Here is a 14,474-nt window from a genome sequence, read left to right on the forward strand (position 1 = left end):
GATTTATTACATTAAATTAGGTTAGTTTCTAAGATTATATTAAATAAATAAATTAGTTTAATATTTAGTTGCTAGGAAGTTATTCCCGTAAGTAGTTTTTATAAGGGAAAATGAGGCTATATAAAGTTGTTCACATATCAATGTGAAACATTCAGTATCAAGTCTATACATATCTGAATGTATCCAAAAAATTTGAGTCAATAAATTGATTCATTTTATTTTTTAGCGCTTTCATTTAGTATCAGAGCGGGTTGATCAATGGGAAGAAGAGTTCTTTTAATGGATTTTGGATGACTAGACCCTAATTTTTGTAGATGAGATCTTCTACAATTTTTTATTGAAGATAGGAGGCTGGAGGCAATGGAGGTTGGAGGATTTTTATCATCTCAAGCTAGCTTCTCTCTTAGAGATGATTATTGCATTAGAGACACTTAGAGGAGATGTCTACTTTTGGAGAAAAGGCATCCATGTGCAGACATATCAATGGTGATTGTTTCTACGACACTTGAGGAGGTGTTAGATACACTCGACAGAGATGTGGACATTCAGAGGAAAGGCGTCTCATGTCTAGCACTAGAGGAGGCATTAGATACACTCCAAGGTGATGTGAAATTTTGGAGGAACTATGTCTGGTTGTGCAAGGGAGGTGGAAACAATCTTATTATGAGGACAAATTTAGGATTTGTAATCTAAAGTTGGGATATAAAATCTACTTAAGTGGACAACTTTAGGGTTTGCAATCTAGATTTGGAGAGAAAAAAATGTACTTCAATAAGCAAAGATTGGTGAAGCATTTCATCAAAGGATCTAATGAAGAAAATTGGTGAAAGTAGCTTTATCAAAGTTTTTGGTTAAAACCTTTACAACTTTCACTCCTGTTGAATTAATGCAATAAGGGGGAATGTTGGATTTATCACATTAAATTAGGTTAGTTTTTAAGATTAAATTAAATAAATAAATTAGTTTAATATTTACTTGCTAGGAAGTTGTTCTCATAAGTAGTTTTTGTAAGGGAAAATGAGGCTACATAAAGTTCTTCACATATCAATGTGAAACATTCAGTATCAAGTTTGTATGTATTTGAATGTATCCAGAAAATTTGAGACAATAAATTGAGTCATTTTATATTTTAGCTCTTTCATAACCAAGAAGGGATTATAATGATACTAGTACCCCCCATTATCGCTCACATCATGAGCCACAATGCATGCCAAAGGGTGTGATGTCAAAAGATGCATTGTCATTTGAAATCATTTACAAGTCCAAAACCAAGGATTGAATTTGGCTGAAATATTCCCTGATTACATCATTCTCATATAAAGGACCCACCACCCCCACATTTGAGAGTTTGTTTGCTAGGGAGTTAACTTCTTTGATAACATGGGTAATCTTAAACTCATCTACTTCATCAAGAAAAGTTCTAATATATTTGATGTATTTGTCAAGATACCACATCTCTATGTTCCCTTTTGCAATACCATTAACAACTATTTGAGAGTCCCCTTCTAGGTGAAGCTTCTGAATGCCAAGCTTAACTCCTAGCAATACTGCTTCAATGGTCACAAGACATTCAACATGATTATTCATTTTGTTAGCCACCCTTTTTGCACAGAGTGCCAAGATGCTTCCATGCTCTAATCTAGTCATAGCTCCACTGCCTAAGGGGCGTACATTGCCCTTGGATGCCCCATCCAACTTCATCTTAGTCCACCCTGAGTTAGGAGGGAACCAAGAACAGATGGAGAATTGGGGAAAGAATCAAATCTCAAAGGCCCATTAACAAGCCATGCATATACAATAATTTATACCAACATACAATTGCCAATAAATCTAAAATTCAGTATGATGCTTTTGTTTTAGAATATCAAGCTTAAATTGTAATCCACAATTACTTAATTTAAGAATAAAAAAAAATATTATTATAAATTATGTGCCATACACGTGTTCCTTAATATATGTCATATTTTTCAAACGATAAATCATTTAATCTTCAATTATATTAAGTCCATTTTATGTTATACATATTGATTATATTTTATTTGACATTTCTATTTAAGGCTATGAAAATTGTAAAGTATATTGGAGAGCTTTCAAGAATATTTCCTTGAAAACTTCAAAATTAATTTCTTTTCAATCTTAGAGAGAACTCTCAACTCTCCATAACTCTTATTATTATTAGATTTTTATTTCTATTACACTCAAAATTTCAAAAAAAAACACACTAATTTATAAATTATATCATAATATATTTTAAATATCCATTCTTATCCTTTATCCTCACGGAAAAATAATAAATGGATCTTATCTAAGACCCATGGTAAACCCTTTGGACCAAAAAAGACGATTAAAGAAGCTCAGCACTCAATTACGGAAAACAGAGTTTTTTCAAAAATAGAACTTAGCCTAGTTTAGAACGCATTTGGCATGTGTTCTCCTCGAAGGATGGAAGCCAAGGCGGATTAGAAGGATCACAATTGCATGACACTGATTTTAAGGTTGAACTTCCGTAAGTTATACTTAGATCTTTGATTCAATCGTAAAATAAGTTGTTTAGGACACTCATTTTTGGGTTGGATTTCCACAAGTGGTTACCTAGATCTTTGATTCAATCGTTAAAAAACAAGCTTGTTTAGGTGGTGCCCAATTTAATAAGCAATCATATTACATGGATGTCACTAGTGCCTAAAATGGAACCGCCCCAATAGTCGGCTGTATAATATAAGTTCTACAAGCTTTTGAAGTTATTCAACCATTAGATCTTTCGGTGCAATAAATGTGCCAAGCTCGTAATGGCAGAATTCTGTAATAATCTGCTTCTTTCTTTCAGTATCTGGCTTACTTTATGCTGGATTGGTTGTGTTGATTGTGTTGAGGAAGCCCATTCGGTTATCAATACTCATGGCATATGTGCAACCTTTGTTTGGAACAGAGGATATGACTGTACCGAATTCATCGTAATCTCCAAATCTATGCTACATTTGAATCTGATGTTAATTGATCTTCTTAAACTAAGAAAACAATATTTATTTCAGTTCAATGTTCTTTTATATTTCCCCACTTTTACAGAGTAAAAATTCAATTAGAATCGATATCATGAACTGTGAAAATCTGATGAATTAAATAATTTTTTTTGGTTCTGTTTTGACAGGTTCCAACTAAGGATGGATTTTTACTTTCTGTACAAAAGATGTCTAACAGGACATTTGAAGCCTCCTTCAAGAAACCTGTTTTCTTACACCATGGATTAATGGAGGTGTTAAAGACTGTAACTTATGACTAGATTTTTTTATGATAGGATGTGGGTATTTGTTGTTTTCATTTTTGAAAAATTCATTGATCATGAATATGGTTTTGTGTAGGGTGGTGAATCATGGCTTTTGAATGAGCCTGAACAATCTCTGGCATTTATGTTGGCTGACTCTGGATTTGATGTCTGGATCGGCAATGGGCGGACAACCACTTACACTTACGGTCACATTATCTACAACAGAACGCAGAGGGTACTGGCAGTTTTGATTTTTTTTTTCTTGCCTTCATTCCTTTGCCATATATATATATATTATTCTTCTTTTTCCTGTTTTGATGGTTTTTGTTGGCAGTATGGAATGATTTATGATATGGAGAGTAATGACAATCTTTAATGCCCACAGAGCAACTTTTCATTTATGTCAACATTGTAGTTAGTCACATCTTCAGACTCTACGAAACTAATTTGTAATTAGGACCTTTCAGTCATATGTCAAGTTCACTCATGAGATATAAATTTTTTCGAAGATATATAGGTGTCATATGTTCTTATCCTATATGCTCAGTGGCTGTCATATTACTTAAAATTGAAATACTTTCATCATCATCTTAGGAAGTTGTGTTTTTCAACATTATGTAGCTAATTTGTAATAGGATTTGTTTAATGAAATAAGAATCTTTCCTAAAAATATTGTTGTCATCTATTTTTATCTTATCATTAACTATCATGCATGATAGAATAAAAGCGTTTATCATCCTTTCAACCTTACCCATATAACCAAGATGCTATAAATACAGTTCATTGCACTGCAAACACTTCACAGAACTACATGTAACCAATGTTAAAAAAATGATTATAGGAATTTCACTCCACCAATTCCATGCTAACTAATCCTTCGGGATATCTTAAGTTTATTTGTTTTTTGCAAAGATTTATATAGTTGTACACAATTGCCTCAATAATTTTTAGGTTATATATATTTCCTTCTTGTTATAATAAATGTGTCGGTATGCGCATTTCATTTACATTCTTTGGACTTGTTACATTCCATTCTAACACTAAAAATGTTGATAATGCATGATTTTACTTGGAGATATTAAATAACAGTTTCCATGGGTGAGCATGCAGCAATTCTGGGATTGGAAGTGGGATGATCTGGTAGAATATGATGTCTCATCAATGCTGCAATTTGTAAACTATATGACCAGGCAACCCATCTACTACGTTGGTTATTCTCAGGTCAAAAGTTTACACACAATGCTCACTTTGTTAATAAATATTCAAGGAATTGTAGTCAAGTATAGACTGACTTAAGGTGGCCTTCTAATGCCAGGGTGCTATGTCCGGATTTGCAGCATTTACAGATAATAAAATATCAAGCCTTGTTAAGAAGGCTGCTATGATGAGCCCCGTTGCTTATTTAAACCATGTTTCTTCTCCTATAGTCAGAGCAGCTGCCTGGCTATTTGTAGATCAGGTAAACATCAAATAACAAGGAGTCAATTTCTATTCTTTCTCAATAGATTATCCGTTTCCTATCTAGTTCTGACATGTAAATGATTTTTATAGGTGAATTTGCTTCTTGATATCTATGAATTCAATGCCTCAAGGTAACCAAACATACACTTCCATGCCATCTTAAAATAATTGAAATGAATAAATTAGATCTGATGAATATAATTCTTATGTTTTATTGATAAAAAGTATGATATACAATATACAATTAATTGATTTCAGAAACAAACATTTGCATATTATCATACTAATTAATTTTTTTGTACGCTATTATAGTGCATCAGAATCACAAATAGTACAAACAACTTGTAGAAATGCACATGTTGATTGCCGGAATTTGGACTTGTCAGACGAGATTACAGGTTCTTACATTGGTTCATGCAGCCATATTTTACAAATTGCTAAACTGAACATTATATTATTACTTGCAGATACATATAATTTTTAATCTATAGATTCTAGAGTTTTAAAGATAGTGGGTTTGGGGAAATTGATATCTGTTTGACATATTTCACATTAGCTAGAATTATAATATAAATATGTTAGTTCATCTAATTATTGGGAAAACAGGGCCATCATGTTGCATAAACAAATCACTGAATGCCTATTACGACAAATACAGGCAATCCACCTCAATGGAAAACATAGCCCAATTGGCTCAGTGTAAGTCCATGTCTTTTTAATCTACTTTTGGACTCTTTATAAGGTTATATCTGCGATATAATTCATTTTTCTATTTTCTGAAAAAAAATTACAAAAATGTATATAACACTTGGTTTTAAATCATTCATGAACTATTTCTAAACACTTTTTAAATTGCATTGATATCAGTGATCTGGTTTTACAGTGATACGATCAGGAAGATTCGAGAAGTATGATTATGGATTGATTGGGAATATGTTGCATTATCAGAGAAGCTCCCCACCATCTTATGACTTGTCAGCAATTCCAAAGAGTTTGTCTTTTTTCCTCGCTCATGGGGGAAATGATCCCCTCGCAGATTCAGAGGATGTGGCACAAATTGCTAAGAAGCTTCCAGGAAACATAACGATGTTGCTGATGCCTAACTATAATCATGGGGATATCATGTTTGGTACCTCTGCTCACATAGATGTCTACCCTCAAATCTTGGAATTCTTTCACTGAACTAATGTCAAAAGAAATATTTGTAAAGTCTAAAATCTTATTCTTTCAAATGTCATAGGAAATATGTTTTTTTTGCTTTCATCAAGTTAAGGAAATTCAGAATAGTTATCTTTAAACATTACACACTAAGAAGAAAATTAAGTTTGGAAAAAATAAATCAACTTTAAAAAAAGAGGGGTAAAAATTTATTAAGATAGAAAGGAATACAACAAGGAGAGCTCAACAAGGAGCTCGATCCTGAGCAACAAGATCATCAAATTCTTGCACCATCTCAAAGGAAAGTTGCCCCCTATCCATAAGATTCCAACCCGGATCATGACTAGAAGCCCATTTGGCTAAACAATCAGCAGCTCTGTTCCATTCACGAGGAATATAAGTGAACCTAATGAATTGAAAAGAGGTAGAGAAGAGAATAATCTGATTAACAACAGTGGCCAGCTGCCGACTAACATCCTCAAGCTCCTACGAGGAAAGCATGTTCACCACCACTTGGGAATCAGACTCACAGATAATCTTACTCCATCCCTGCAAGCAACACTATTCCATAGCATATAAAATAGCCTGAGCTTCCATGAGATTGTTAGTGTAATCACCCTTATGAACTGAGAAAAAGAATTTAACATCACCAGAACTACAACGAACCACTCCCCCAATACCAGCAGGGCCTGGATTCCCTCGGGAAGAATCATCAGTGTTAATTTTCAGAACTCCACAGGGAGGAGGAGTCCAATGCCCATCCTGATTTACCCGATCTTTCCTCTGATGCTGAAGCTACCTAGACATAGAAGAAAACCTTTGAGTTGCAGCCCCATCCTGAAGATGAAAATTGAGGCGATTGCATATATCAAGATCAACTGGATCCATACCCCCATCTAGCTCACACTTCACTTGAATAGTTTCTTGAAGAGAATGTGAGATCTTCCACCAAAGATGCAAAACACCAAGCCGAACATCTTGGAATATTCGACGATTCCTCTCCAACCAGATATGCCAAAGCATGAATGATGGGCTAGCAATCGAAGTAGCATGGAGAGGAGAAGACTTAGAGGGAGCATTGCCCAAGCGGGCCCAGAACTCAGGCAAAGAGGAAGCATGCCTACAAGAGCAACCCCAAGCACTCCACCAAAGGTACCATAACTGAATAGAATAGGAGCAATGCAAGAACAAATGGGAGACAGACTCCTCCCCATTACCACACAAAACACAATAAGAGGAGCCCTGAAATCCACGTTTACAAAGATTATCCCATGTAAGACAGCGGTTGTGAGCCACTAGCTACATGAAAAAATTGCACTTGCACCAAGAAACTTTATTCCAAATTTGCTTCCACCAAGTGATCTCAACATCCCCAAATAATTGTCTAGTTATCTCTTGATACCCAACAGAGACATGATATTTACCAGACAAGGTACCTCCCCAAGCCAAAACATCTAGATCTAGCAAATAGGAACACTCTCTAGAGGCCAGAATCTGAGAAAGCTCCTGATGATCCATGTTTGTGCCTCCAGGAGGCCAATCAGAAGAATGCTTCCATCTGTAACCAACAACAGGTCCCAATTAATAAGGAGTCTTGTAATGAGCCACTTTATCCCATCCAGTGGCATGAAAAGAGTCACAAAGAGACTGAAGATGAGGGTACATGGATAAAATGAAAGGGAATCCATCCCAAGCATCAAACCAAAACAAAGCCTCAGAACCTCCTTTACATATCCAGAACAGATCCCTCTTGACTAACACCGCACCCGTCTTCAAAGTATGCCAGACCATTGAGCCACGACCTTCAAGAGGAAGTGTAGAAAATGAGCAAGGATCAACACCATGAAAATATTTATGAGTGATAATACGAGCCCAAAGTTGATGTTGTCCAGAGCACCATCGCCAATAAAGTTTAGTAGCCAATGCTTGACTACTCAAGGGAGCTGATTGAAGATCAAGACCACCCTCCTTTTTAGGCTTACAAATAGTTTCCCAACTAATCAAGCTCCATTTAGTACTACGCAAATTACCACTCGAAAGGAATTGCTAAGAAAGAGCATCAAACTTCTTGAGAAAGTAAACAAGAGGAGCCTAAACCATGCTTCTATAAGTAGGAAGAGCTTGGATAACAGATTGAAGAAGAGTAACCCAGGCAGCAATAGAAAGCCATCTATGAGTCCAATTATTTACCTTATCCTAAATTTTGGTAATCAATTTTTTCTAGAAGAGACATGGTTTCCTAGAAACAACAATATGAATGCCAAGATAAGTCAAAAGAAGTGATCCAATCTGAAACCGCAGGATACCAACAATCCTGTGCTGAATAGAATCAGGAGTGTTAAAAAAGTAAATGGAAGACTTGTGCTCATTAACTTTCTGGCCTAAAGCTGCCAAATAAATGTCCAAAGCATGTCAAAAGGCTTCAACTTCCTTGATCCTAGCAAGACCCGCAAGAGCAAACTCATCAACAAATTGAAGTTGGGAAAGAGAAGGTAAGCCATTACCCCACCGCCACCCCTGAATAGAATTCTAGGACACCCCATACTTAATGAATCTACCCAAGCCTTTAGCCATGATGATGAATAGATATGGGGAGAGAGGGTCGCCCTGGTAGAGGCCTCTAGAGGCACCAAATAGCTAAGAAGGTTGACCATTAATAAGAATAGAAAAAGAGGCAGAAGTAACACAACTCATAGTCCAACTCACCCAATCAGAGCTAAATCCAAAAGAAAGAAGAATACTCCTTAGGAAACTCCATTTAACTCTATCGTAGGCCTTAGCCATATCCAGCTTAACAAACATTTCTCTCTCCCTTGAAGTAGCCATAGAGTGAATAGCCTTAGTAGCAATAACCACCCCATCCAAAAAATTTCTTCCAGCAACAAAACCACCTTGTTCTTCTGAGATAATAATGGGAAGCCACTTTTTAATTCTCTTAGCAATCAACTTAGTAATAACTTTGTAAACCACATTACATAAGGCAATTGGTCTAAAAAACTCCAATTGATTAGCACCCTCTCTCTTAGGAATAAGAGTCAAGAATGTAGAATTCAAAGCCCGAAGCATCTGCTTGTTAGAATAGGATTCCTTAACCACCTCCAACAAACCATGATTAATGATGTCCCAAAATTCTTGAAAGAACTCAATTGGAAAGCAATAAGGACCAGAAGCCTTTCCCTTAGGCATGCCAAAGACCACCTCCTCCATCTCTTCCAAAGATATTGGATGCATGAGATAATCATTCATTTCCTGAGTGATAAGGGAAGGAATACAAGACAAAATAATATTTTCTTCATTATCAGTAGGAGTAGAGTCTTTAGAGAAGAGGGTAGAAAAGCACCGAGTAGCCTCCTGGAAAAAAGTTGGCAAGGATTTCAGTTGGATACCTTGAGAATTAACCAAAGAAGAGATATTGCTTTGATTCCGGCAAGATTGCATTGTTTTATGGAAAAAGGCAGTGTTCCGATCACCTTCCTAGAGCCAATCAACTATAGCCTTTTGCTTCCAAAAAATTTCCTCGCAAAGTTCCCATTCTTCTAGAGCTCTAGAAGCAAGGGATTCAGCCCTTCGAAGATCCTCTGAGAAACCTCGATCTCTAATCTCCCCTGTGATGACATCAAGATCTTCTTGAGCAAGCCTCTTCATAGAGTGAAGGTTCCCAAAACATTGTCTATTCCATATCCTGAGCTACCTTTTAACATATTGAAGCCTTTTAGAAAATGAGAACATTGTAGTACCATATGTAAGAGCACCATCTTTCCACCAACATAAAATAAAATCATGAAGAGAGGAGTCACGAAGCCACATCAATTGGAACTTAAAAGGAGGATGCTTTGGAACACAAGCCCCAATAACAAAAAATTTGATTGGCCAATGATTAGAACCCCTCCAATCAAGGATTTTCGAAGAGAGAGTAAGGGTGCCACTAACCTAGAAGCAAGAAACAAGAAATCTATCGAAACATTTTGAGATAGCATCAACTCCAGTCCTTCAATTATTCCAAGTATAGAGACCATTAGAAGGCCTAACATCAGAGAGATACAAAAGAGATATGTGTTGCCAAAGAAGAGTAGAAGAAGGCCCCAGTCTAGCCAAACCACCATGCTTCTCCTCTAGACTTAAAACTGAATTGAAGTCCCTTGCTAACACCCAAGGATGATAAGGTTGACAATTTCTAACATATTGAATATGGCTCCAAAGTTCCTCCTTTCCCACAAGATCAACAAGCGCATACACATTACTAACCATGATTACCTCTCTTGAATCTAAAGAAAAAGCTACCATAGAGAGAGCTAAGCGAGAAGACACCCAACCAAGGGGAGAAATTTTCCATGGATCCCAAAATATAGCTAAACCACCAACACTACCTATTGCCCCAACACACTGGCATTGGCAATGAGACCAAATACTAGAGGCATGTTGGACCATAGACTCCACAAAGAGCTTAGTCTCTTGGATACAAAAAACATTAGGACTATGGTCAACCACCAAGTTCTTAATAGCCTTTTTTCTAGGGATGCTATTCAACCCCCTAACATTCCATGAGAGAATAATCATCATTGGGTAGAATTGGGAAAATGGGCATCCAAAGGTTTCACAGACCTAGACTCAATCAATATATCTCCTGTGAGTTTAATCTTCTCTTGGTCTGTTTTGTGCCCACTCCTTAGAGGGGGAGTAAAAGAAACTCTCTTAAAGGGTCTAGGCATCAACCCCAAGGGGAGAGGAGATCCCTTGCCCTTACCTGATGGTAGCACATCCTTAACCAAATCAGTTAGAACAACAATAATTATCCTCCAACACTGCAGGTGTCACATGAGCCTCTGACACAGGAGCTACAAGGACCTCACAGTTCTGATATACCACAACTTGGGATGCCCCACAAGCGTCATTAGGAACAAATCCCTCATTTGGGCAAACTGGATCAGAAGAGATAGGAGGAGGAATACCCTCCTCTAGAACCATACTATCCAACATCTCAAAGCGATTAAAACCCGAATAAGATAATATTTCTTTCAAAGGCCTCTTCTAACCATGCCCTTTAGCTCATGGGTGAGCTGGGATAAATCCATCCTTATCCTGCATTTCAGCCTTACCCTTACCTATAGCATCTTGTGGATTCGTCCCCTTGGTAGTATTAGCCATCTGAGATTGTCCTTTCCCTCTAGTATCTACCAAACCACCAACATTGCCAGCTGTAGAACCATCCACTCCTTTGGAAGTCAAGTTACGAGGGTACTGACACTATAAATGACCATACTCATGACAAATCCGACAGCGAAAAGGGAGGGATTCATAATCTAACTGTTGCACCCAGGAAGAAGCCCCAAGAAAAATTTCCAAAGAATTTGGTAATGGGTTATTTAAATTAATTTCAACACAAATTCTAGCATAAGAAATAACCTTTTTATCAAGGGATGGATGTGCAATTGCAGTCGACTTTCCCAACAAAGTAGCAATTCTCCAGAGGATGTCTTCACACCAAAATTCCAGGGGAAGGCGAGGCAAGCGAACCCAAATTGGCACTGTTGAAGGGAGATCCTTAGCATAATTAAATCTTGAATGCCAGGGTTTGACAAATAACCCCACATGGTTGTAGAAATAAGGGCCTCCTTCAAAAACACGATCACGATCAAACATGCAAGAGAATACAACAAAAAAAAACTATTCCTTGCCAACATAATCTCCATATTGCCTTCCACCTCCCATGAGTGGCGGATCCATGCCTCAAGAGCGGATAGGGAAATCCGGATTCCAAGAAATTTTCATATCAAAGCATGTTTGGTCCAATATTGAATGTCCTCCATTACAACCACTCGAGGAATAACCAGAATAGGGCGATCATGGCTACGCGGAAAACAACCATTAACTTTTTTGAACTTGGAGCTCTCCCCTAAATAAAACGATTCAGATCTCATTGCATACATAGTTGGAGAAGAACCATCTATTCTCACCAATGCAAAAGAAATCCCAAGCCCTGCCATGCAAACAATAAAAACCCCAATCCAAAATTGACTGCAGAAGATTTCCAAAAACACCCATGCAAACTATGTCTAGTAGCTGGCAATCCAAATAGAATAGGAAAAAATCAGTAAAGATCAAACAACAATTACAAGCTAGGGAAAGAGCCCTAGCCCAGCCGGCAGCCATCACTTCTCCTCTAGACTTAAAATTGAATTGAAGTCCCCTACTAACACCCAAGGATGATAAGGGTGACAATTTCTAACATATTGAATATGGCTCCAAAGTTCCTTCTTTCTCACAAGATGAAGCTAAGTGTGTGATGTTTAAGCCGTCCGATTCATGAATGCCATTGAACTCTCGAAATGGTACCTTTGCATCTTATTGGGAAATTCATTTGTATGTTTGTTGTGGAAGCCATGGTTCAAATTTGACGAGTTTTCAAACTTTTTTAATGATGGCCAAATCAATTTGGCTTTTGGCTTAAGATTCAAGATATATGCATAATTTTTTTTAAGTTTGAAATTATGTAAAATTATAAGGAATAAAATAAGAGTTCTATAATAATCTATGATAATGAAAACTGCATATGTTTATATAAAGTTCTAAATGTATTGGAAGATAATGTCTTAATATTGTTATATTATAACATATTATTAGCCTCATTTAAAATTTTCAATTTTCTTGAACTTTGGTACTAAATTTATTAATCAACTAGTCAAGTGTGAATGATTAGTAAATTTTTTTTGAGAGTTGGTCAGTCACATAGTATATTGGAAATTAAAGTTTTGGGTTTTCTTTTAAATGTCGATATTTTCAGATCTGGAGTTGATTAAATAAAGTTTTGTATAATTCTTTAGAACTTGATAGAAGAGGAAATAGTCTTCATAGACATTTGAACAATTTTGGTGAGTTGTAAACTAATAGTGATATCGCAAGGTTATCAAACATATGACTTAAACATCACAAGCTAAGGCTTGATTCCTAAACTAAAAGTATTAAATAGTCAAAGTTAAATTACTTCTTCCAAACTATTTTTTTTTCCCATAGTGTGTAATATTGTAATATTTAAGAATAGTTGTTATCAAACTTGTTAGAAACCTTGATGAATAAGTCAAAGGGATTGCATGTTATAAATAAGCCGACAAGTTGCAAAGTGGTTTTCCAACTAAGTTATGCAAATCTTTCCAATGCCCGACGAATACATGTGTACAAGAGTTCTTTTGGAGTATGAGTCTTGCCTATTGGAAAAAAATAGAAGGAAATGGATTATTAGAAAATAATATTAAGAAATAGTTTTCATAGAATAAAGTTAATGTTTTTGATTAAAAAAAAAGACAAAAACTAGGGGGCTGGCCCTTTACAATAGTGGTGGAACAACCATCAAAAACCTGCTAGCAACTAGCACATGGAAAATATGTTAATGTTAAATGTATAGATTATAAAGTTAAAACCCATATGCATTATGGAAAATATGTATTCAACAAACAAGTATTTAAGAAAGAAAGATTTTAGGAAAATATTATTGTTCTATATTGTGATTTTTTTAATAAAATGAAATAAATAAATAAAAATATATATATTTCAATTATGTTATTTATATATGTACATTTTAAAAAGTTAAATAATGCTAGTAGTGCTAAATACTTAATACAATATTATTTTTAAAATTACTAGTTTACATGTTCAATATAATAACAATTAATATAATTTAAAAAAACTAATTACATAAATATTATTATTATAATTTCAATCTTATTAATATTTTAATTTTTTATTTGACTAAATTAGAAAAATATTTTAAAAACTCTATCTATAAAAAAATCAAATAAAAAAAGTTTAATTAGATTTTTTAACATTTTAACGTATTAAATATATTTTAAACATATAGTGCATGAATTTTTTTTAAAAAACATTGTGTTATTGTAATTTACTCTTTAGAAATAAAAACTTTAATTAAAAGTCCACATATTCAAGTTATGCAAGATTGATAAGATATTGATATAGATGGTTAATTTTTAAAGATAATATGATAATTCAAATCACATGAGTAACCAAGTAAGCTATTGGTGATTCAAAGTTTCTATATAAGATTTTCAAATGTGTTTAAGTTGAAATACTCAACAAGTCCCTACTTCTCACTTGTACTTTTTATTTTGAATTAAATTTTAAATATTATTTTTTACACTTCAAATTATTCAAGATAAATTAATAATTTAATATTTCACAAATTTAATAGAAGTTATTCTTTTTAATAAATTTGTTGATGTTTTCCTCAATTTGTCTTTCTTTATAATTAAAAATTATTTATATTTTTTCTTTTTTAGTAATGTTATTTAAAAAATAAATTAATCTACTAAAATCTAGTAAATTTATAATATTAATGTAAATTGTATTTAACATAATATGGAGAAGAGGGAATGTTCAATTGCATAAGCTACACTACATCTGGAAAAAAAAAGATCAAGCAAAGGACACTATTTGTGCTACTTCCAAATATATTATTACTCATTTTACCATATCTTTGACATAAACCCTCAACAGTTAGGAAGTTTTATCTAAAATATTGTGGACACTGGGGACCAATGTTAAATATTTTTAACATGATCATAAACAATGTTTAAATAAA

The 14,474-nt window shown here is 34.8% G+C and overlaps 1 protein-coding gene across 1 annotated transcript; it reads left to right on the forward strand.

The window, feature by feature from the left end:
* Window positions 1-2,694: 2,694 nt before the first annotated feature.
* On the forward strand, window positions 2,695-5,935 carry LOC149571222 (triacylglycerol lipase 1-like). The gene is made up of 9 exons (XM_089808661.1): window positions 2,695-2,954; window positions 3,149-3,253; window positions 3,360-3,500; window positions 4,376-4,486; window positions 4,581-4,724; window positions 4,817-4,857; window positions 5,039-5,124; window positions 5,333-5,425; window positions 5,610-5,935. The coding sequence occupies exons 1-9, from the start codon at window positions 2,790-2,792 to the stop codon at window positions 5,906-5,908; spliced, it is 1,185 nt and encodes a 394-aa protein (XP_089664787.1). The 5' UTR covers window positions 2,695-2,789; the 3' UTR covers window positions 5,909-5,935.
* The last annotated feature ends 8,539 nt before the right edge of the window (window positions 5,936-14,474 follow it).

Source organism: Cupressus sempervirens, chromosome 2, assembly GCF_028749045.1.
Source record: "Cupressus sempervirens isolate cs-2001-9-10 chromosome 2, ASM2874904v1, whole genome shotgun sequence".
Taxonomy (NCBI): Eukaryota; Viridiplantae; Streptophyta; class Pinopsida; order Cupressales; family Cupressaceae; genus Cupressus; species Cupressus sempervirens.

Coding starts and splice junctions, on each gene's coding strand:
- LOC149571222 (XM_089808661.1), top strand. CDS start 2,790: ATGGCAGAATTCTGTAATAATCTGCTTCTTTCTTTCAGTATCTGGCTT. Junction 4,487..4,580: donor ACTACGTTGGTTATTCTCAG/GTCAAAAGTTTA, acceptor TTCTAATGCCAG/GGTGCTATGTCCGGATTTGC. Junction 5,426..5,609: donor CATAGCCCAATTGGCTCAGT/GTAAGTCCATGT, acceptor CTGGTTTTACAG/TGATACGATCAGGAAGATTC.